Genomic DNA, 24,683 nt, shown 5'->3' with positions numbered 1-24,683 from the left:
ACACTGATGTCTATTGGCAGCACAGGTAGCTCCCAGTGGATTGCTGGTCAGGCAAAATCATGCAGAAATGCTGATGATGTATACCCTCCAACATGACCCATTCCATTAGGTACAAAATTCTCTGTTTCTGGACTTCCTTACCAGTGGCAGTTGCAGAGGTGAGGCTGCAGCACAGTCCAATATTCAAAAAGGGGAGCCACACCTACTGCCAACATCACTGTCCTGGACTCACTGGCAGTTGATGTGACCCCCTCTTAATTTTGGACTGTGCTGGAGCCCCACCTCTGTAACTGCCACTGGCAGGGAAGTCCAGGAACAGAGCATTTTGAACCTAAAGGAATGGGTCATGTTGGAGGATATGATGATGTTGCAGACCAAATGGGAAGTGACGCAACAGGGTTTATTTCCATGGCAACGGGAGGCTTATTCCACCATTGGGAAACGTCATCTTCTTCTGCCATTACCAATATTTTCCAGTACACCCAACTGGTCCGCAGTGTACCCCCAGGGGTACAAGTACTCCAGTTTGGGAACTACTGCTCTAGCTGATGCTGACAGGACAGAGGTTTGGTACAATACTGCCTCTCTGTGCAAAAATAAATGGGAACACCTACAAACTATTATATAGATGGAACTATGTACCCTCTTGGCTCAGTAAAATATTCCCTGGATAATATGATAGATGTTGGAGAGGATGTGACATTGAGGGCTCATCCCTACATATATGGTGGTCATGCCCTAAGATAGCCAGTCTATGGAAAGAAGTCATCAATTACATTGTAACACACCCATTCCATATGACCCCAAGTTGTTTTTCCTTCCACTAAGCCTTCCGTGTCCAACAAAACATACGACATGTGATCTCAGTGACTACCTGCCAGATAGCGATAGGAAACAATTAGCTGCCCCCTCTATTCTATCTATAATATCCTGCATTTGGTATGTTTCCCGCATGAAATGCATGATAAGCATCCTTAAAATCTCTTCTAAACCGTTCCACAAAATACGGAGCCTGTGGCTATCCTTTCAGCAAATCCGTTTGTTTCCTTATGTGACAGGCCCTTTAATTAAATTCTCGTCTTAATCTAATTATACATTTTTCACAGAGGATCCACCCTCTTTTTCTCTCTCTACTTCTCTTCCTCATTAATATCCGGTCCCTTTTACATAGTTACATAGTATTTAAGGCTGAATAAAGACTCACGTCCATCCAGTTCAACCTTTGTGTATTTGCTTCATCCCTTGCTAAACGTAATGTATACTGATGTGATATAAGAACAGACTGTGATTATTGTTTGTACCCCTGGATGTTTTTAGCCAATTGATGTTTGTCCAACCTTAATTTAAACATACTTATTATGTCTGCCGACACCACATCTCCAGGAAGAGAGTTCCATAGTTTGGCTGCCCTGACTGTAAAGAAATGTTTTCTTCTAAGGGAACGAAACCTTCTTTCCTCTAACCTAAGCTCATGTCCTCGTGTCCTTTGTTACAGTAAAAAGGGTGTCTGATAGTTCCTTATATTGGCCCCTGATATATTTGTACATGTTAAGCCTGTTTCCGCTTAAATGTCTTTTTCCCAGAGTAAACAATCCTAAATGGTTCAATCTATCTTCATAGCTTAAATTCTCCATTCCCTTTATTAGCTTTGTTACTCTTCTTTGGATTTTTTCCACTTCTATGATGTCCTTTTTATAGTGTAAAGCCCGAAATTGTACCCATATTCCAGATGTGGTCTAACCAATGCTTTGTACAGTGGCACAAACTGTATTGATCTTTTAACTGTTTTTCTTCATTTTTCTTTTTCGCTTCTTTCCCTTTTTCTCTTTTACCAGTTTATTTGATAACTAAACTTGCAAGAACCCTATCATTTTTCTCTTACAAATGGATCACAATTTACGTTTTACAGAAATTTTCCGCAGTGAAGTTTTTATTGTACTTTCATGTTTTTGATCTTTATCTGTTTGGGTCTCTGTGATTTTAATGTGATCTACCAATAAACAAATTATAAAAAAAAAACCCACCACAATCCCACCTAAATAAATGAGCTACCTCTGACCAGTGTTTGACTGGCACACAGCGGCAGACAGGAAACCGGGCCCACCTCCATTAGCGCAGACTGGAAACTGGGCACACCTCCAATTCTAAGTATCAAGTTCCAAACTGTGCACATGAATTTAACATTATACACATGCTACATTATACTGGACAGGACTATGGTGTACCTTCTACAGTGCACTATCTGTATTTACTATACTTTACTATACCATACCTCCCAACATGATCCATTCCAGGAGGGACAAAATGCTGTGCTCTTGGACTTCCTTGCCAGTGGCAGTTGCAGAGGTGGGACTGCACCACTATCAAAAATTTAAATAGGGGAGCCACGGCTGTCTGTGAGTCCTGGACTGTGGTGTTTGGGGTGGCGATTGGTGGGGCTCCCCTATCCAGGGCCAGAGCTTCCACTAGGCAGCTTTGGGAAGATGTCTCGAATCCATCCAGCACAAGAAGAAGGCTGTTATGATGGTGGAGGCAGCTGCAAGTAATACCTGAGACAGTCTCTGTGTTCCCCTGCTCCCTGGGCTACTGCAGGTGCTGTGCTGCCACTGTACACAGCCAGCATGTCAGCTTCCGTCCCCTGCTGTGCTGTCTCCTTTCTTCTCACTTCCAGCTGGGTAATGTAGCTCCGCCCCCTACATGAGAGAGACGAGCTGTGCACTACTGGGAGCCTAATATGCTGTGTTCCTGTGTCACTGTCTACATATACAGACACTCAAAATGGCAGCATCTGCAATTATATACTTTCATTTCCTGAGATAGTCATGGGATTCCACTGCACATGCGGGTCGCTGGTTACATGGCCAAAATTGACCTGCATAAGATGACGGGGTGTCATTAGCGATGAGCAGGATCACAAATTGTTAATTATATTGAGCATACACACAAAGTGATTTTGTTTTTAACATATGGCTTAGAAGTGCCAACGTGGAAGATATCTTTAAAAAGTTGTCTAGTGTGTATGGGGCTTAAAGATGCAACATTGACCAAAGAGGACATATTTTTTTTCTATTTCTAAATAATAAATGACAAACAAGGACTCAGGGATTCGTAATTTAATAAAATATTGAACAATTCATTGTCTGTGTGTTGTCTTTAATTTTATATTTATTTTACAGAATGACTGAAGGTGCCAGCGAGTCTTTCGGGGCATACAGATGGTGAGATGTGAACTACCGAGATGAACTATAGAGTCCATATTAGTAGGAAACATAATACATATCACACAGGGTGTATACAGCTTGCGGTGCCGATGTGCGCCCCTAAGGGGTCGGTATCACAGGAAAAAATAGACTGTACAGGCAGCACAATCAACTAGATATAATATACATCTATAGTACAGCATAGTCAAAATTGTACATAACATCTTGCAGTATCTATAGTCAATATCGGTGGTTCTGGCCTCCGAGAGGTTCAAGGGAAATCGTACATACATAGTCAAAATCGTCCAAAGTCAAAATCGCATTGTTTTTGTTCAACTTTTGATGCCTAGACATGCTAGCACTTGTGGTTCTCCTCATGCCATCATCTCTGGCCGTCCTGATGGTACCTGTAGCCTACCTGTAAAGAATATTAATATTTTTATCTCCTCACCAACCTCCACCAGGGGATGCGGTCATTTGGTCAACAGTCATTAGGTCGACACCATTAGGTCAACATGGGAAAAGGTCGTCAGGGGTCTAGGTCGACATGGTTCTAGGTCGTTAGTTCGACAGGTCATTAGTTCGACAGTGTCTAGGTCGACAGTGAAAAGGTCGACATGGGGTTTTTCACTGTTCTTTGAGCCGACATGTGCCGACAGGTGGTATTTCATGCCCTACCAACCACTAGGGTGTGGTGGGACAATAAAATAGTGTGCCCGAAGCATTGCGAGTGTCGACCTTTTGACTGTCGACCTAGACATTGTCAAACTAATGACCCGTCGAACTAACAACCTGTCGAACTAATGACCTTTCGACCTGAAACCATGTCAACCTTTTACCATTTGGACATATACCTCAGTCAGAAATTACTGTAACTGCATTACTTTGCAGGGTGTGTAACTTGTACTTGTTTCCTCTTCTGCGGATTGTAGGTCAGTAGGGGAACAGCTCTGATGGTATTAGAGTAGAGGTGCCTTCATCAGTCTTAATTTAGAGTAAAGGAAGGTGGTCCTGCTCACCTCAAGCTGTTAGGTTCTTTGTTATGTATTCCTTATGGAACGATTTGAGAATAAAGGTGATTAATGACACCAAAATCCACTCAGGCAACCAGTTCACCAAGGAAGCCTGCGGGCAAATAAAAATGTCAGAGATAACTACAGTATGTAATACATTTTATAATACATACAGTACCATTTACAGACTTTCCAATTAGATTGGCCACTAAAAAAATACATTTACTCTTAAAAGCACAAAGTTTCACTGAAACCTGTGTGTTTTTGCAACTGTAGCCCCGTTTCCGCATGAATTCTGGATTGGGGATTTTGTTTCGCCTGGGGAAAAAATGATAGTGCAATAGAGAATACAATTATTCTCAGTCAACTACCTTGGGTATTTGGATATCCCCCATATTGCACATAATGAGGCTCTTGTGTTTATATTCGGCAGTCACTTATACAGTGGGGGAAACTGACTAATTACAGCCGATCCCAGGTACAATTGGGTACAACCGGAATTGGTCATAAACGGAACAAAATTACGACTAGGGAATAAGGCTAATCTACATTTAAATTTACATGGGGTAGGGGGAGAGGGGAAATATAACTCAGGCACAAGCAGGGCCGGTGCAAGGCACCGGAGCGCCCCAGGCGAGTCGGGTACCTGTTGCGCCGTCTGGGGAGCGGGCAGGGGGGTCCAGGCTGGCATCTGACAGGAGCTAGCCCTGCAGTGGTGTCCTTGCCACGCGGGTACCTCCTGCGGCGCTGAGTATAAAGCTGGCGGCGGTGGGGGGGTCCCTTCAGTGAATAAGAAATAACTAGCGCTATGCGGCGGCGTGGGAATCGCTTCTGTTTTGAAAACACTGGCCGCACGGCGCACGCTGATTGGCTGAGATTCAGCCAATCAGCGTGCGCCGTGCGACCAGTGTTTTCAAACAGAAGTGCTTTCTGTGCCGCCGCATAGCGCTAGTTATTTCTTATTCACTGAAGGGACCCCCCACCGCCGCCAGCTTAAGCTTTATACTCAGCGCCACAGGAGGTAACCGCGCAGCAAGGACACCACTGCACGCTTCTGTCAGAAGCCAGCATGGACCCCCTTTGCACGAGGGGCGAGGGGAAAACTGCCGTCCTACAGTGGCCGGCGCCCTAGGCAAATGCCTAGACCTGCCTAGTGGTGGCGCTGGCCCTGGGCACAAGTACCACTTGATTAAGTATAGAGAATTGTTTTTTGATTAGAAATATGGTTTATCCACAATGAATCTGTTTTCTGAGTGCCTTGGTATAGAAAATGTACAATTGTCTTTCCAGCTCATAACTACCTATACTTAGCACTAGCTGCCATTATAAAAAATATATACTTTTTATAATACATACTGTTTCCATTTAACCACTTTATTATTCTGGAGATTCTGTGGGTGAACAATACCGCTCATTGCCCATCACTGCTTTTAGCATATGGGAGAAAACAGCCTTTCCACTAACCTGTACAGTCTGGTCTTTCTTTCTCATGCCACACTGGGGAGGTTATTCTGATCGTAGCGGCCAAACGTGCGTACGTTCGCTATTAACGTACGCTAGCCGTACGCGGCCGTTGGGGTTAAGTCCACCCACAAATCAGCCGCTTACGTACGGGCAGTAACAACGTATAAGGGGAGTGGCGTACAACTGAGCGTACGGCAACGTACGCGGCCGGCCCAGCCCTTACACTCCGACAACTGGCGTACAACTGAGCGTACGGCAACGTACGCGGACGTCTTTCGTCCGTCTTCCCACCGACTTCTTGCGGAGATCTGAGCGTACGCCAGCTTGCACAGACGGCTCCCTATTGTTTTCAATGGAAAACTCAGCTTATGTCACCGCTCGTGAGAGTGAGCGTACGTCCGTGTACGCTGGCATACCCTTCACATATATGGACCTGCAAATCTTGCCTTTCAACTAGAATTCTGACAATTGATTAATTGATTGAATTAATTAATGTGCAAAATAGTGGGCATGGGCTTAAAACATTGCTGAAACATCCTTTGTAGGTGTTAGATGTGGTTTATGTTATTGTATCATAAATACAAAACCTATGTTTGTATTAGAGTGAACACGTTGACACATGTCGACATGTGTAGATTGAGTGTGCTACTGTGTAAAGTCTATGAAAGCACGTAGTGAATGTGTCTAACTGTTTAACAAATACCTACCTTAGCATATATAAGCAGGTCTTAAAAAGATTCTTACCTTAAATTAAACAAACCTTTAAATGTAGAGAAGTATAGAAAGATAAGCTTCCAATGTGTTTGAGTGCTGTGTGTGGCTTGCAGGTAGTGAAATCATGGTTTGGACTTAATAGACTGCAGCATTGGTTATTACATTCAGGTGTATGTGTTTGGTAGTAAGCAGCGTAAATTAGCAAACCCAGGCGCACGCTGGCATGCGGTATCTGTAGGGGTGGTTTGAGATGGCGGTTGGCGGCCGCCTGTTTTGTGTCCGAAATGAACGGTGCTGTAGGCGATCGTGCGGTAGTAGCACCGCTCATTTTTGGTGCACACCCCCGTGTACGCCCATATTTACGCCCATTTTCCCTCATTATTTCGGCCGCTCCCCTCTTCACGCCCCTATGCCCGTACACTCGCGTATAGGTTTTTTCGCACGTAGAGACCCGTCCGTAAGCGTTGTGGAGTGGTCGCGCCTGCGCATTAGCGAATGTACGCATGCGCAGATCATAAAAAACACCGGGACGTCCGCGTACGGCCCGGCCGCTCCAACCAGAATAAGGCCCTATATCACTATCAAGGCACACTAATCTGCGACTGTGACTACCCACCTTGCAAGGGCCGTGGCTAACCAGGGGGCTCTCACTTTAACGTGGATACACATTACCTTCTTTTTTCCATATCCTCATCTGCACCTGTTGCACGGATTAACCTGTTCTGCTGCTAGGATTGGATTTGCCAATCTAGACAGGGTTTACAGAAACAGTTACCGTGCCAAAATCAGTCTGCAGGGATATACACTTACCTCTTCCTGCTCTGTTTCTATTTAACCACTAGGTGGCGATAAGAAAGAACTGGAATTACATATATAGGTACTTGTGGAGTATCACGGCTCCCACGACCTGCATCGTATGCAGATCGTATGCTAAAAATCGCATCGCATTGCATCGCATGTGGCATACGATGGCATACGATGCGATGCGATGTTTTACAGATTTTTGACTATTTTAGCTCAAAAATCGTATGCCATCGCATAACATCGTATGCCATATGTAGTGGCATACGATGTCATACGATGCGATACGATGTTTTACCGATTTTTGAGCAAAAATGGTCAAAAATCGGTAAAACATCGGATAACATCGTATGCCATATGTAGTGGCATACGATGTCATGCGATGCGATACGATGTTTTACCGATTTTTGAGCAAAAATGGTGAAAAATCGGTAAAACATCGGATAACATCGTATGCCATATGTAGTGGCATACGATGTCATATGATGCGATACGATGTTTTACCGATTTTTGAGCAAAAATGGTGAAAAATCGGTAAAACATCGCATGGCATCGTATGCCATCGATGCCATCGACTCCACGTCGGCGTGGAGTTGAGAATAGAATAGTGTGGCGAGCGCAGCGAGCCAGCGAGCCCGAAGCGTGGCGAGCGCAGCGAGCCCCGCGAGGGGACGCGGATACCTTCACAGCTATACGCGTCTCCTCGCGGGCTTTACAGGTATCCGCGTCCCCTCGCGGGGCTCGCTGCGCTCGCCACGCTTCGGGCTCGGTGGCTCGCTGCGCTCGCCACACTATTCTATTCTCAACTCCACGCCGACGTGGATAGTGGGGGTATGAAAAGGTCGTAGGACGCGTACCGCCGCCCCTCGCAGGCTCGCTGCGCTCGCCACGCTTCGGGTTGACGTTGATAGTGGGGGTGGTGCACTATGAAAAATGGCATTTGGGGGCATTTCACTACTTTAATACACATTTCAATGCATTCTGATGCATTTCAGTGCAAAATCGGGTGCCATCGCATCGCATCGGATGCCATCGTATGGCATCGTATGCCACTACATATGGCATACGATGCCATGCGATGCCATACGATTTTTGAGCAAAAATGCTCAAAAATCGGTAAAACATCGTATCGCATCGTATGACATCGTATGCCACTACATATGGCATACGATGCCATGCGATGGCATACGATTTTTGAGCAAAAATGCTCAATAATCGGTAAAACATCGCATCGCATCGTATGCCATCGTATGCCACTACATATGGCATACGATGCCATACGATGGGAGCCGTGATACTCCACAAGTACCCATATATATTTCCCCTGGCACTCTGGGCCTTATTCTAGTTCACCCTTTCTGACAAAATCCTTTTTAGATGGACAAAATCATGTGCACTGCAGGGTGGCAGATGTAAAATGTGCAGAGAATTAGATTTGGGTGAGTTATTTTGTTTCTGTGCAGGGTAAATACTGACTGCTTTATTTTTACACTGCAATATAGATCTCACTTTGAAGTAAAACCCCACCCAAATCTAACTCTCTCTGCACAAGTTACATCACATGGTTTTGTCCATCTAAGAAGGATTTTGTCAGAAAGAGTGAACTAGAATAAGGCCCTTTGTTTCAGGAGTAAGACCCACTTCTCTATATCTCGTGGCCCACAGGACTAATAGGAGATACTGTCAATAAGGACTACTTGCCTATATAATTAAAAATATAAAAAATATAAAAAATATAAAAACACATAGGGCCTTATTTTGGTTCATTCTTTCTGACAAAATCCTTCTTAGATGGGCAAAACCATGTGCACTGCAGGTGGGGCAGGTGTTACTTGTGCAGAGAGAATTAGATTTGGGTGGGGTTTTACTTCAAAGTGAGATCTATATTGCAGTGTAAAAATAAAACAGTCAGTATTTTCTCTGCACAGAAACAAAATTACTCACCCAAATCTAATTCTATCTGCACATGTTACATCTGTCCCCCCTGCAGTGCACATGGTTTTGTCCATCTAAGAAGGATTTTGTCAGAAAGAATGAACCAAAATAAGGCCCATAGTCTCCTGTAGTCCATAGTGTACAACTTACTATATCATTATTGATGCTGTCCAGACAATAACTGAATAATTGTTTCAATTAAAAACAACTGAAGCCCAGGACTGTTCCCACTCTCCCTGTGTGGTGGACCCTGTCTTGACATACTTGACATACTAGTCCATGTAGAATCCAAAAGGGTACCTGTGAAATAAAAATTATACTCACCATTCATCCGGTGTAGATTATGTCCTCTTCTTTCTATGTCGGCATCCATGGGGTTAAAAAACCCCTGTAAAAGCCTGGTCGATACTAACTGAAGGAAGCCCATGTATACACATGGGCTTCCTTCCTCCAAATGCCGGCACGTCTTGTTGTTGATTTTACACTATGCTGTGTTGTAAAAAGAGTGCCGCTTAGTGTAAAACCAACAATAATTGTATTTCAAATGGTTTCTGACTTTGATTGGTCTAGTAGCAAATATAAATAAATATTTGCTTATCTGAACAAATTTATAATAGAAAACTTGTATGTAAAACAATATTCTCTGTATAGAGATGCATAATTAGTTGCGCTATATACTTTTAATGCTAATAATGACTTTAAACAACAGTGGGACAGATGTATGATCAGACGATATGGGGGAGAAGGGGTATCAGAGCACGTTATGTGCACTGATACCACTTCTCCCCCATGTATGACAGAGCCAGCGTGTGGTAAAGGACTGAGGGGCTTTACCACAGCTATGAGAGCTGTTAGAGCCCGACCTCTAGCTGCACTATATGATATTAAGCACAATGATATAGAAATGTATATAACCCGAATTTAGAAGAATAAGGTGTGTGGGGATAACTAGCGGCAATACTCACCAAAAGTGGGGAAAGCAAGTGATGTACTAACACAAATAAACGTGTATACATAGAGCAGAATGCACTGTTCACCCACAGTGAGAAAATAATCTATGAAAGCACATGGAAGTAAACCAACGTGCATACATAATAAGTAAAAATTGCCGCTTATACAAAGTGGGGAAAAGTTGTTTTGGAATTCACATATAAGCCAGCGAACACACGTATAATAAACCTGTGTGGATACACAGGGAATTAGTGTTAACCCTTACCCAATTAGGGGATTGCAATTTACTCTGCATAGGGTAAATACAAGCGCACATAAAAGGATATCATATTGCTGGATATATTATTATCTGGAAAAATAGTATCGAAATTAACATACTCCTAAACAGGAGATTGTAGCAAAGCTCCAACCACTGACTCAGACAGGAGATGCTTGTTGCAATTAAAATGATACAATGTGGTAAAAAATAACAAAACCCACAAAACAAATACAGAATATACCAGCAAAACCTATAAATAAGCGCTAAAGAAATATCTAAATATAATATGTGTAAATGAAGAACAACATATAAATGCATGTGGAATTTTAATGAGAGAATCACTGAAAGGAAACCCCGAAAAATCTTCATTTAAAACTGCAACAGGGCTCCAACTGTCGATCCAGGCAGGGACCCTCATTGCAGTGTGGAAATATATATCGAGGTGAACAGTGATAGACCCACTAAACAAATCGTGCAACCTTATAAATATTAAAATCAAAGCTCAAAGGCTATATGTGCCAATAAAAACTATACACAGAATTTTATAAAAAGAACTCTTTTCCAAAAACTCTTTGTATCCAAACCCCGATACAACAACCACTAGCTGGGGCAAACAGAACCTCTAATGTAGCTTTCACATCACATAAAACATTTTGAAACATTTTGAAAAACTGTAATTTTAAATGGTATTTTAAACGGGTCTAGTGTTCATATTGCAGCAGATTACCATTTAAAAATACCGTTTAAGTACCATTCACATCACCAGTCAAGCCGTTTAACCTCTGAACACGTTTCTACCCACAGCTTATTTCCTGGTTCAGGGAAGGGACACAAGACAAGGGACAGCCTATCACAGTGCTCTAACCTTTATTTTTTACTAAATACCATTTCAGTGCCATTCAGACAGCACAAAAAACGGCTCTGAATTGGCTTTAAAATGGGTAGGACTCTGCTTTTTAAACGTGTTGAAATACCAGTTAACTTTAAATGGTATTTCAACTATGACACTTTCACACTGCAGCCTTAAACGTTTTAAAAGGCAAAAAAACGGCAATATACCGTTTTAAAAGTGTGATGTGAAAGCTACATTAGTCTAGAGGAAGTAATACAACCCCAAGCTTTGAGGGAATAAAACAAACCCGATCACACACCTATCTCTAAAAAGAGGAATATGCTGAATTAGAAGCCAACAATATTGGCAATAACAAATACCAGCATATATCCCTATACTAAATACATTTAAACAGGTAACTGGGCATAAGCCAATTACAGGCACTAGTGCACAGACACAATAAGACCCAGGGAATACCTGTAAAAACTATAATATTGAACAAATCAAATTAAGTGCAGCAGACCACGGGCTCTGACATTCTTTTGTTTTAAATACTCTATTCTTCTACACTCTCTCATTTAATTTTCTTGTATGAGCACTACAGATGGGTCAGGTCCCATCCTTGCTGGCGGGTCGCCAGAACGTCCGCGCTGGCGACCCGCCAGCAGCCACGCCAGCGAACACACTGAGACGCACGTGCGTCTCAGTCTCCGTCGCCAGCGCGACGGAAACCCTGTCCGTCTCCGCCTCAGGGAGACGGACAGGGTTAGGGGGGGTTAGGGGGGGGTGCGGGCAGGCGGCGGGGACCCCGTGTTACCGCCGGCAAGCCGGCGGGGACCCGGGGGGAACGGATGGAAGCACCGTCGGAAGGGGACGCGCGCGCCCCCTTCTCACCATCGCCATGGCGCGGGCGGGGGATGGCGGCTGGCGACGCCAGCGCCATCCCCTGCCAAGATGGGACCTGACCCATCTGTATGTCTAAATGTATATGATTTTAACCCTATATTTCACCTAGAAAACCCAATCCTCTTTTGTTCCTAAGAATATAAAGGAATAAAAACAAAGGGGAAATCTTTTTAAAAGCAAGTTTATTAAAAGCTAAGTTTTACCCTATACTCATGACTACAATACAGTAAATGAATAGAATAAACACAGTGTGCACTCAAACAGCGTAACCTCTTTTCTTGGCACTACTCTTTGTGCCACCCAGACAACAGAGGTTTATACTGCTTGAATTTTTTGGTTTTATTTACTTAGCACTGGTTTAACTACCTTTGTATATATATATATATATATATATATATATATATATATATATATATATATATATATATATATATATATATATATATATATATATATATATATATATATATATAAAAATATGTTAGCAGTAATGATTGTACAGTGCACCTGCTTCCCTGTTTTGCATGTCATTATGAATTTTAGGAAATTTAGCACCTCCCATTACAGTCAGTCTAGAGCCCCATTTCCCATATAACAACAGTGGCTTAACTAGATTATTTGCGCCCCCCTGCTGATATCGGCAGCACTGACCCCCTCCCCCTAGCCCTCACACCCACCTTCCCAAGTGAAGTTAACCCTCCACATGCCGCTGCCGCATTCAGGGTCCCGCAGCGCAGATCTTCTCCCGTCTCCGTCTCCTCCTGCAGTTCTAATGAAAAATGACCATCACAAAATGGCTGCCCCATAATAGCAGACAGTTTTTAAGAATGCTAGCATCCCAAAAAAACTATCTGCTGTATGGGGGCAGCCATTTTCTTATAGTTATTTTTCATTAGAACTGCAGGAGGAGATGGAGCCGGGAGAAGATCTGCGCTGCGGGACCCTGAATAGGGCAGCGGGGGCATGCAGAGGGGTAATGGGAGTGTTTAACTTTACTTGGGTGGGTGAGTGGGAGGTGTAGGGGGGGCAGCACTGCCGATATGTCCCGCTCCCAGCCACACAGACGCATACTAGTAGTATCTATAGCCCCGCAGACTGGTGACCACAGTCCCTCAGCGCCTCCCCGCCACAGCGGGGGCTGCGGGGCTATAGTTACGCCACTGTATAACAATATAATGTTTTCTAGATGTCTTCTCAAATATACAGTACATTCACCTGGATAGAATGGGACCAGTGTCCGGCTGTCCTCCGGGACATCCCTATTGTTCTCACTGATTGATGCACATAATCTTTCGCATAGGGAACAAGCACAGAACTCCTCTGAAAAAAACTGCTAAATTTAGTCATATTTGTAACCACAAAAAAGGGAATTACGCTCTGTATAAAGATTCCTTTAGGAGAGTATTCATAATGTAGAGTCTGGCTGAAGTAATCCAGGAAACTCTGCAAGAAATAGTAGACAGGATGATAAGAACTTTTAATGTAACATTTTAAAGCAGGATTCAATGATTATGAGGGGAAAATGCTGTGGAAATGTGGGATACTCTAAAAAATGTATTCGAATCATTAACTATTAAATACATTCCTAAAGTAAATAAGGGTAAATACAATAAAAAGCCACCATGGTTAGACAAAAAAGGTAGGTCAGCAATTAACAATAAAACAAGAGCATTAAAATTCTATAAAAATAACTTATATGAGGAGGCGTTCGCCAATTACAAAGAATCAAACAAAATTTGCATTGGATTATGAAGAGCGCATAGTCACTAAAAGCAAAACTAACCCCAAGAAGTTTTTCAAATACATAAATAGTAAACGTATAATTAAGGACAACATAAGCCCACTAACCAATATCACTGGAAAAAGTTTTACGGAGGACAAGGGAAAAGCAGAACTGTTAAAGGAGTTCTTCTCATCGGTGTTTACTAAGGGAGAGCAGACTGTGGAACGCACACATACCACAAATGGGATGAACAAGCCAGATCTCAATATTGATTGCTCTACCGAGGAAATAATATTGATGCTCAGCAAAATCAAAACAAATAAATACCTGGGCCAGATGGGATCCATCCTAGGTTACTAATGGAATTAAGGGAGGAATTAACTTCCCCTCTACATTATATCTTTGATAATTCACTATCATCAGGAAAGGTACCAAAAGACTGGAGAATAGCAGAGGTAGTGCCATTATTCAAAAAAGGAAAAAAGGAGGATCCCGCTAATTACAGACCTGTTAGTTTAACATCAATAGTGGGTAAACTATTTGAAGGATTTTTAAGAGATGGTATCCATGAATATTTGGACCTTCATAGATTACTCAGTAATAATCAGCATGGGTTCGTGAAAAATCATTCATGCCAAACTAATCTACTTGGTTTCTATGAAGAGGTTAGCAAAAACCTTGATAATGGAAATGCTGTAGATGTGATTTTCCTAGATTTTGCTAAAGCCTTCGACACCGTACCACACAAGAGGTTGATAAATAAAATGAAATATCTGCAGATGGGTAGGGAACTGGCTGTGTAATAGAGAACAAAGAGTGGTCGTGAACAGTGCCATTTCAAATATGATATCAGTGCTAAGTGGAGTGCCACAAGGTTCAGTTCTAGGGCCCATTTTATTTAACATTTTTATTAACGATATTGGGATGGGGTTACTCAGCAATGTATCCGTCTTTGCGGATGATACAAAACTGAGCAGAGTTATTACATCATCAGAAGATGTCACCATGCTTCAAAATGATCTTGACAATCTAGATGAGTGGGCAAAAAAGTGGAAGATGAGGTTCAATGTGGACAAATGCAAGGTCATGCACCTTGGGAGACATAACCAGTGTGCTAGTTATAACCTAAGCGGGGATGAATTGGGTAATACAGTACTCGAAAATGATCTACAGGTAGGAGTCCAAATAGACAACAAACTAGGGTGTAGTGCTCAATGTAACATAGCAACAAAAAAGGCCAACAAAGGGCATGGAAACTAGGGATTCAAAAGTAATTATGCCTCTGTACAAATCATTGGTTAGACCGCACCTCGAATATGGAGTACAAATCTGGGCCACACACTAAAAAGGACATCATAGAATTAGGAAAAATCCAAAGAAGAGCAACACAGTTTATTAGGGTAATGGAGAATTTAAGCTACGAGGAGAAATTAAGCAAGCTGGGACTATTTACACTAGAGAAGAGATATTTAAGGGGGACATCCTCAACATGTACAAATATATCAGGGGCCAATATAAGGAACTGTCAAACACCCTTTTTTTCTGATAGACAGGAATCTAGGGCACGAGTTTAGATTAGAAGAAAAAAGATTTTGTTCATCTTGAAGAAAAAATTTCTTTACAGTCAGAACAGTCAAACTTTGGAACTCTCTTCTTGAAGAAGTGGTGTCGGCAGACACTATAAATACGTTTAAAATATGGTTGGATAAACATTTATTGGTTAAAAACATCCATGGGTACGAATAAGTAACATAATCTGTCTTTAAAATATCAGAACATACTATACAACAAGGGATAAGCTACTATAAACATAGGTTGAACTAGATGGACGCAAGTCTTTATTCAACCTCACCTACTATGTAACTATGTAAATTATAAACCCCTTCACTGCTGAGGGTTCTCTGCCTCCTGGGCTGAGCCCATTTTAATTTGTACTCATCATTTCCCAACATACTATAAATAGCATAGTTTTTGTTATGCAATACCCACATATATTCTACTTTGGGGTTTTTTCCAGAAGACATTGCATTTATTTTCCTGAATATACCATTAGTCTTGTTACTTGATCTAGCATAATTGTCCCAGAATGTCAATAAATAGTTTTTTTTTTTCCATAGAAATCTAAATTAAGTGTATAAACATCAAATGTGATTTTATTTTCATTTTATAAGTACAGGGCAGGATTAAGGTTTGTGGGGGCCATTGACAACAAATTTGTGGGGGCCCCGAACAATACAAGTGATATGTTTCATGACTTTACCAGACTACATACCCTTAAATGCTGCACTACATCCCTACTGTATACTGAATCCCCAATATTCAGACCTTCCTACCCTTACCTCACTACCAGCTCCACTCTACTCCCTATCTACCCTTACCTGACTCTGAGCTCCACACTAATCCCTATCTACTCTTACCTTACTCCTCGCACCACACTAATACCTACTGACTTTAACCGACTCCCAGCCCCACTCTAATCTCTATCTACCCTTACTTTACACCCAGCCCCACTCTTATCCCTATCTACCCTTTCTTTACTTCTAGCCCCACACTAATCCCTACTGACTTTACCTTACTCTTAGCCCCACTCTAATCACTATATACCCTTACCTTAATCCTAGCCCCACTGTAATCCCTATCTACCCTTACCTTACTCGAAACCCCACTCTAATCCCTACCTTACTTTTCTCCCAGCCCCGCTCTAATCCCTATAGACCCTTACCTTACTCTTAGCCCCACTCTAAACCCTACCAACCTTACCTTACTCCCAGTCCCACTCTAATCTTTATGTGCCCTACACTGGCATAGATTAGAGCACAGCGAAGAAGTGACTACAGGATTAAAATATGGCACCTGTGTTTGATGCCTGGCAGCAAATCAGGAGCGGCCACTGTGGCTGCTTGTGATTGGATTGCGGTCCATAAACTCCAATAGGCTAGTGGACAGAGCTACTTTTAAATGTTGCCTTTGCTATCTACAAGGCTGTCCACAAATTTAGCGGCACGGTCCTTGCTTTGCTCTAGGCAATTGGAGGACTTGGTCGCTGAGAAGGTGAGCAGGCAGAGCCGGGGCTCACTGCAATGCAAGGGCCCACAGCCGTGAACATTACTAGTACTAATAATTTGTTCTAGTAATGTCAATGGCTGTGGGCCCTTTTATTGCCGCACGCCTCGGTGCAATGCATCGGCTGCACCACCGTTAATTCAGAAGATACTGGGAATTATTGGGAAAAAGTTGGTGTCTCGAAATTGAGAATAACTCTGTCTGCTACCCATATTACGCTGTCACCATGGTACTGGCAAAGTGAGCAGAACTGACAACTCCAGGGATTGTGTAGTCTCCATCTATGGTGCAATTGGTGCTTTGGTAAGCTGTCAGATCTTGAACCCTAGGAAGTGGGAAGTTTAGTTAAATCGATCTAACTACCTTTGAGGCTCCATATGTAGTCAACAGAGGAATAGGCTTGTAACATGATGCCGATGATATATTGATGATGGCTCCTCTCTTCCTCTCTACCATGCCGGGGAGCACTATATGAACCATCATTATGGCTGCAGCAATGTTGACATTGACGATCTCCCACAGTTTGTCTTCCGGAACCTCATTAAACAATTGTGGATACTCGTAGCACACGCCGGCATTGTTCACTAGAATCCCCACATCCACATCTCTCAGACCCTCCTTAATGGCAGGATATACCTCACGGCCCCAGCTGAAATCAGCCACAATGATGCGCGTTTTCACCTCATAGTTATCAGTGATGGCCTCTGATACTTTCTGGAGCTTCTCTAGATTACGGCTGACTAAGATGATGTTCACACCGTGGCTCGCCAGCTCCTCCGCATAAGCTTTGCCAATTCCGTCTGTGGCTCCTGGGGCATAAACAAAAGCAAATGTATAATGAAGCATTGTGGGCAATTTGGCTTTATGAGATATGTCTCCTTTGTCTTTCTATAATTTTTTGTCTTGCTATTATACCCAACTTGTTTACCTGCCCTTCCAATTATACATATATTTTCATCTAGTTTATTTGGATTTTGTGCGATCGCAACCTATTGTTCTCTAACCGATATAACGTCATATGTATAAGCTATGGAGAAAAAAGTACATGGCATTGACTGAAGTTATGTGAATGAAAAGTAAATGAAAGCTATTGACAGTTGTTATGGTTGTAAGTCCTATAACTATGCCATATACCAAATGTTGTACACCAGAATTCAAAATGGTGTGTTCCATCCATTTGTGGCACTCACCAGTGACTATGGCCCACTCTCCATATTGCGTGAGATGATTGGTCTTGCTGAGGATACAAGGGGAAATATATTGTCTGATGAAGCTGTAACCACCACCCAGAATGCAGAGAGATTTACGGACCGTGTACCAGGTTCCTAGAAAAGCCAATATCTCCATGTGACTGTAGTAGGTGTTCATGACATCACGAAAACAAGGCAGTTTTGCAGTCACCACCTCCATGGCTGCATAGAACCTTGACATCTGAAATAGCAACAATATGTACTTATATTTAATAAATGGCAACTGAGATATCGCATAATTTGTTTATGGAGTGCCGGTCCACTGGACAATAATATATATATATACACACGAGTGGGGGTTGACCCTAAATTGCGCATCCAGTGTTATGAAGCAGCTGCCTCTACAGAACCCTGTTAGCAGGAGACAAAGCAGAAACCAAGAAAATAGAGCGTAGAGGGCGCTAGTGTATATACCACCACCTTAAGTGATCAGCTTAGGCAAATACTTAGGCAAATATTGATACAATGCTTGACAATTTTTGAGAATATTTTTTAAAAATCTTGAACAGACATCCGTTTGTTTTTAATTCTTTGGATGGAAAAACCGCATAGACAGAAACCCAATGCGTTTCTTCTCCAAAGAGACTTCCTCAGGGGTACACGGGATAAGCGGTATGTCGGTCTAAAACAATAGAAGAATCGTTATAAAATTGGGTATCTCTATAGAGATCCGGTTTCAGTGAACCTTATAATAAAGGTGCTTGAAAAAAGGGGAACGATTTGGTACCAGAGTCCCAGTGAATCAAGTGTATCCTCCAACACCTTGGAAGAACCTGATGGAAACGCAACTGGAGGCAATGGCCTCAAAATTTCGACAACGCGGTTACTCAGAAGACGTTATTAAACATTGCCTACGCAAAGCAAGGGAAAACATGTCTAAGATCAGGACTGGCAAGGTCCAGCAAACCTCTGGAACATCCAAGAAAGGCCGCATGAGCTTTGTTAACACATATGACCACACTTCCGACGCGGTACAGAAAAGCCTGAGATGCCACTGGCCGATTGTGGCATCGGACAATTTTAAACTCCAACACCATGGTCCCCCCATGATGGCATACAGAAGGGGCCCAAACCTCAAGCAGATCCTGATGCGCCCAATGGCCAACCCCTCAGACTCCATGGGAACCTCTTGGCTACACAGCAGGAAACCGGATGCTATCATTGGACAGGGTGCCCCACATGCAATAGCATGATAGCAGGGCCCACATTTCCACATCCACATACAGGTAAACCTATAAAAATAAAATACAGACTACACTGCCAACTGGACCATGTGGTTTATGTCCTTCACTGTCCATGTGGGTTAGCCTACCTAAGCATGACCACAAGGAAGTTTAGAGAAAGGATGGCCAACCATCGATACTCAGTCAGAACTGCCATAGACACCAAAAAAGCTGTACAACCAGTATCCCGCCACTTCCTACAAGCTGGACACCAAACATCAACACTTAGATGTCGCCTAATTGACTGGATCCCTCCACCACCCAGGTCGGGTGACCGGACCCTACAGTTGAAGAAATGTGAAAGCAGATGGTTCTACCCTTTAGACACCATCTCCCCTAGAGGGATGAATGAACATAACCCGCTGTCCATCTTTCTGAAATAACTGAACTCCTATTGGACTTTGATTAGACTTTTGATTTTTCGCAATCCGAATTCTGGAATGTTTTTCGCATTTTTTTGCATTTTTTATATATTGGTGAGTGCTCCTTTATTCCTTTATTATTTATTAGTTCATCTGTGGTGTTTTTTCAAGCTTAAATCCTCCATATATTTCTCGCTGCCACTTCCAATAAAGGTCCAACCACGGACCAGTAATACATTGCAAGGAAGAGAAGAATGGAGGGCGCAATCAGGTATGGTAAAAAGTAATACTTTAGTATCCAATACATACATCTCAGTAAAGAGTAAAAATAATATCACCACATTTTAAGGCTATAGATTGACATAGAACATTATAATCTAAAAATAAAGAAATGATGCACCCTCATATAATTAATTAATTAGTTAATTAATTAAAAATAATGGGGTTTTAGTTCATACATTGGTCAATGCACCCCCAACAACAGAGACTTACTTTATCACCTAGACCAGTGGTTCCCTACCTTTTTTCTCTCCTGTACCCATTGATTAGGATTTTCATTTATGAGTACCCCTCCGCTCAATTTGAAATATCCACAAAACTTAATAGTGGAGTGGAATTGGGCGGTATCTGTGTCCTAATATTAAGGAGTAGAGAATGAGCAGTGTGCGGTTGGGTCCATCTGTGTAAGGCCGCTGCCTGTGTACTGTCTCCGGAGTTTCCACTAACGCTTGTAGTGTCAGCACGGGGAAGATGAACGCTGATGTCTGAGGGCAACACGTGCAGCTCCCAATGGAAAAGCATGAGGAGACGTCGTTGTTGCTGCAAACGGGACCTGAAGTTTATCTCCATGGCAATGGGAGACTTCTTCAACCGTCAGGAGACTTCTTCCTTTTCCTCCGCCAATACCAATATTATTTTCAAGTACCCCCATCTGGTCTGCAGCGTTCCCTAGGTTGGGAAGCACTGACCTAAACTATAATATAGTCAAGTTGAAAAAGTGCTTGCCTGGTTTAAAGCTCAGTATATATACCTGACCTTGGATTACCATTGGGAGTAAGCAGGGGCAGATTGATAAAGAGATCCAGCCTGGGAAAAGTTTTGAAGCAGTTTTGAATATGAATTCAAACATGAGCTCCAGAACATTTTCGGTTTACTTAACCTTCATCAGGTACTGATGAAGGTAAACCGAAAACATTCATAAAAAGTTACTGAGTGGGCTCAGTTATTTCTTGCCAGCGAGTGCCGCCGTTCTGTATATGTATATATATATATATATATATATATATATATATATATATATATATATATATATATATATATAAAATCCCACAGACGTGCCGCACTCCAGCCAGTTTTCAAACAGATTTATTAAAGACGAAGACACAGCAACGTTTCAATACACTTAAGTATTATCGTCAGGCTCATTGATCTTAGCACAGCCACGGTTTAAATAATGAACACCGCGCCACACAGCCGGCGCACACGCCCAGCCGGGCGGTGCTATCAGATGACATCACAGGATAAACGTTACTAAATTACAAGATATCAGACAATATATCAAAATACGCAAAATAACCCAAAACACTTATAAAAGAAAAACTAACAACATATAACATATAACGCAGTATCAGAATATATCAAAATTAGCAGTGTAGAAATATTTAAAGAACGGTAAGTATCATACATAGATATCATGCGCATGGAAATAACATTACAATAATGACAAAAATCATCAGCACATTGAAGCAACAGGGCAAGACCCCATTAGCACAATCCAGTCAACTAATGCAATAAGACATTGAGACCCATATTTTCATTTAACCCCTTAGGGGCAACAGTATCCAATCTTATAATCCATTTAGATTCACATTGCAATAAATGTAAACTCCGGTCACCCCCCCCCCCCCCCCCCCCGTAGAAAGGGTGCAATGTGTTCAATCATACGGTATTTTAACAAAGATATACTGTGTTTGGCTGCCAAAAAAATGACGAGCCACTGGTTGATCACTTTTACCTGTTTACCGGGCCCGGGATCATAAATCTACACGGAGTGCAGGGGCATCTGACACATCCCAATTTATTTGATCTGAGCTGATAGACTGGCATTGAATACCCTTCATGATAACCAGTCACTTATCTTCAGATCAGCGGATAAAGGGGGTGCCCTGGTAATCCAGGACGCAGATAGATACCATGCCCAGGTGATGCAACACCTTAATGATGGAGTGACGTACAGTGCATTGTCCAAGGATCCTACTGAAGATTATAAGAAAGCAATACTTCAAGTACTACAGAAAGGACTGGACTCGCTATTTACTAGATACTTCTACCTTGTTGCGCAAATTGTCTTTGGTACCCAACTGGGGCAGCGATATATGGTTGTTTACTATCGATGTTTGCAGCCTGTATACGGCAATCCCCCACAAAGAGGGGCTATTAGCTCTTGGTCAATTCTTGAAAGATAACATTGATTACACTGGTCCCAATATTGATTTAGTGGTCAAATTGCTTGACCTGATACTTACTAAAAACTTTTTTCTCTACAAAGATCGTTTCTTTGTTCAAAACGTGGGATGTGCGATGGGGGCGGCAGTATCGCCATCCTACGCAAACATTTTTATGTTCGATGTAGAGCATAAACTGTTTTTTACTGATTCATCGATAGCAGATAGAATTGTTTTTTACACTCGTTATATCGATGACCTCCTGGTGTTTTGGAGGGGTCCAGCAGATGACTTGTTTGCCATTTTGGAGGCTCATAACTTGAGTACAAGCCCCATCAAGTTTACATTTACACAGAGTGCTAATCAGGTTCATTTCTTGGATGTATGTATCACTTTAAATGATGGAGTTATTGAGACCTCGTTGTTTACGAAAGAAACAGACCGAAACAATCTGTTATTACCCTCGAGCTGTCACCCTAAGGGGTTGATACATGGCTTGCCATATTCTCAACTTCTTCGAGTAAAAATATTTAATTCTAACGATGAAACATCGGTTGTTCAATTGGACAATATGGTCGATAAATTCACAGCGAGAGGGTATGATGGAGTTGCATTAGAAGCCACTAAACAGCAGGTATTGAAGTTGGACAGGGACACATTGTTAAATAGTGTTAAAACCAGGAGGGATGATTTTGTGATGTTCCCCTGGGTTAACACTTTTACCAATAGCAGTGCAAAAATTAACACCACCGCCAAGAAATTATGGCCCATAGTTCGGAGTGATCCGGAGTTAGGATTGGGGAATACCCGGCTTATGTCCTGTTACAAACGCCCACCTAATTTACGCGATTATTTGGTTAAGACATATACACCAGCTACGATTGATAAATCAAAGAAATTGGGATGTGTCAGATGCCCCTGCACTACGTGTAGATTTATGATCCCGGGCCCGATATTCTTTCACCCCCATACAGGAAAAGCTTTCAACATTAGACATACGTTGTCCAGTAACTCTAAATATGTGGTGTACCAAATATTGTGTCCTTGCGGATTAAGCTATATCGGCAAAACCGATAGGAGCTTTAAAGAAAGAAGGGCGGCACATCGTTCGGCTATTTCTAAAGCTTTAAAAACAGGTAAAAGTGATCAACCAGTGGCTCGACATTTTTTGGCAGCCAAACACAGTATATCTTCGTTAAAATACCGTATGATTGATCACATTGCACCCTCTCTATGGGGGGGTGACCGGAGTTTACATTTATTGCAATGTGAATCTAAATGGATTATAAAATTGGATACTGTTGCCCCTAACGGGTTAAATGAGAATATGGGTCTCAATGTCTTATTGCATTAGTTGACTGGATTGTGCTAATGGGGTCTTGCCCTGTTGCTTCAATGTGCTGATGATTTTTGTCATTATTGTAATGTTATTTCCATGCGCATGATATCTATGTATGATACTTACCGTTCTTTAAATATTTCTACACTGCTAATTTTGATATATTCTGATACTGCGTTATATGTTATATGTTGTTAGTTTTTCTTTTATAAGTGTTTTGGGTTATTTTGCGTATTTTGATATATTGTCTGATATCTTGTAATTTAGTAACATTTATCCTGTGATGTTATCTGATAGCGCCGCCCGGCTGGGCGTGTGCGCCGGCTGTGTGGCGCCTTGTTCATTATTTAAACCGTGGCTGTGCTAAGATCAATGAGCCTGACGATAATACTTAAGTGTATTGAAACGTTGCTGTGTCTTCGTTGTCTTTAATAAATCCGTTTGAAAACTGGCTGGAGTGCGGCACGTCTGTGGGATTATAATTTCTGGATTGCTGTGCGGGCACTCGCCGAAGGATTTGCTTTAAGTGGCTGTGCCGGATCCTCTGTCTAATATATATATATATATATATATATATATATATATATATATATATATATATATATATATATATATATATATATAGGAGATTTGTGGTGAGGCACTCGTGGCAATTGTAATCCAGAACAAAGCTAGCCAACAGGAGATAGCAGCAACGTTTCAATTTATTACTTCAAATTTTCGTCAGGTTTGAAGTAATAAATTGAAACGTTGCTGCTATCTCCTGTTGGCTAGCTTTGTTCTGGATTACAATTGCCACGAGTGCCTCACCACAAATCTCCTACCAATCCTCTGTGTAGGCACCGGCGCTGCTGTTTTTGCTGTTACAAGGAGTGCCAAACCCCTGTCCTCTATATATATATATATATATATATATATATATATATATATATATATATATATATATCCAAACCAAAAGTGTTATATAGCGCCCTGTATATTAGTTAGGATATTTCCTGTCTTTCCCTTACAATATTAGATGGACCATAAACAATTTTAAAGTAGAAAACATTTATTTAAAACATTTAAAACGGAAACCTCATAACATTTTATGGAAGGTTTTTCTAATACAGGTGTATTTCTTGGTTTATGGATCACAATAGTAGTCAATGGGTAACCAAAAACCTTCCATAAAATGTTATGAGGTTTCCGTTTTAAATGTTTT

General features: G+C 41.9%; 1 protein-coding gene across 1 annotated transcript; it reads right to left on the bottom strand.

Annotated features, from left to right (window-relative positions):
- Positions 1 to 4,220: 4,220 nt before the first annotated feature.
- On the bottom strand, positions 4,221 to 18,211 carry LOC146045027 (inactive hydroxysteroid dehydrogenase-like protein 1). The gene is made up of 4 exons (XM_083163726.1): positions 18,052 to 18,211; positions 17,225 to 17,670; positions 13,291 to 13,518; positions 4,221 to 4,325 (listed from the first exon to the last, which is right to left on the bottom strand). The coding sequence occupies exons 1-4, from the start codon at positions 18,206 to 18,208 to the stop codon at positions 4,221 to 4,223; spliced, it is 936 nt and encodes a 311-aa protein (XP_083019852.1). The 5' UTR covers positions 18,209 to 18,211.
- Positions 18,212 to 24,683: the final 6,472 nt, after the last annotated feature.

The sequence above is a fragment of the Crinia signifera genome, chromosome 11 (assembly GCF_055691185.1).
Source record: "Crinia signifera chromosome 11, ASM5569118v1, whole genome shotgun sequence".
Taxonomy (NCBI): Eukaryota; Metazoa; Chordata; class Amphibia; order Anura; family Myobatrachidae; genus Crinia; species Crinia signifera.
Note: the sequence above shows the minus strand (reverse complement) of the source record. Positions and strands in the feature narration are given on the sequence as shown.

Coding starts and splice junctions, on each gene's coding strand:
- LOC146045027 (XM_083163726.1), bottom strand. CDS start 18,208: ATGGAGATATTGGCTTTTCTAGGAACCTGGTACACGGTCCGTAAATCT. Junction 17,671..18,051: donor AGAGTGGGCCATAGTCACTG/GTGAGTGCCACA, acceptor TTTATGCCCCAG/GAGCCACAGACGGAATTGGC. Junction 4,326..13,290: donor ACTGGTCCCATTCTATCCAG/GTGAATGTACTG, acceptor ATTTGCCCGCAG/GCTTCCTTGGTGAACTGGTT.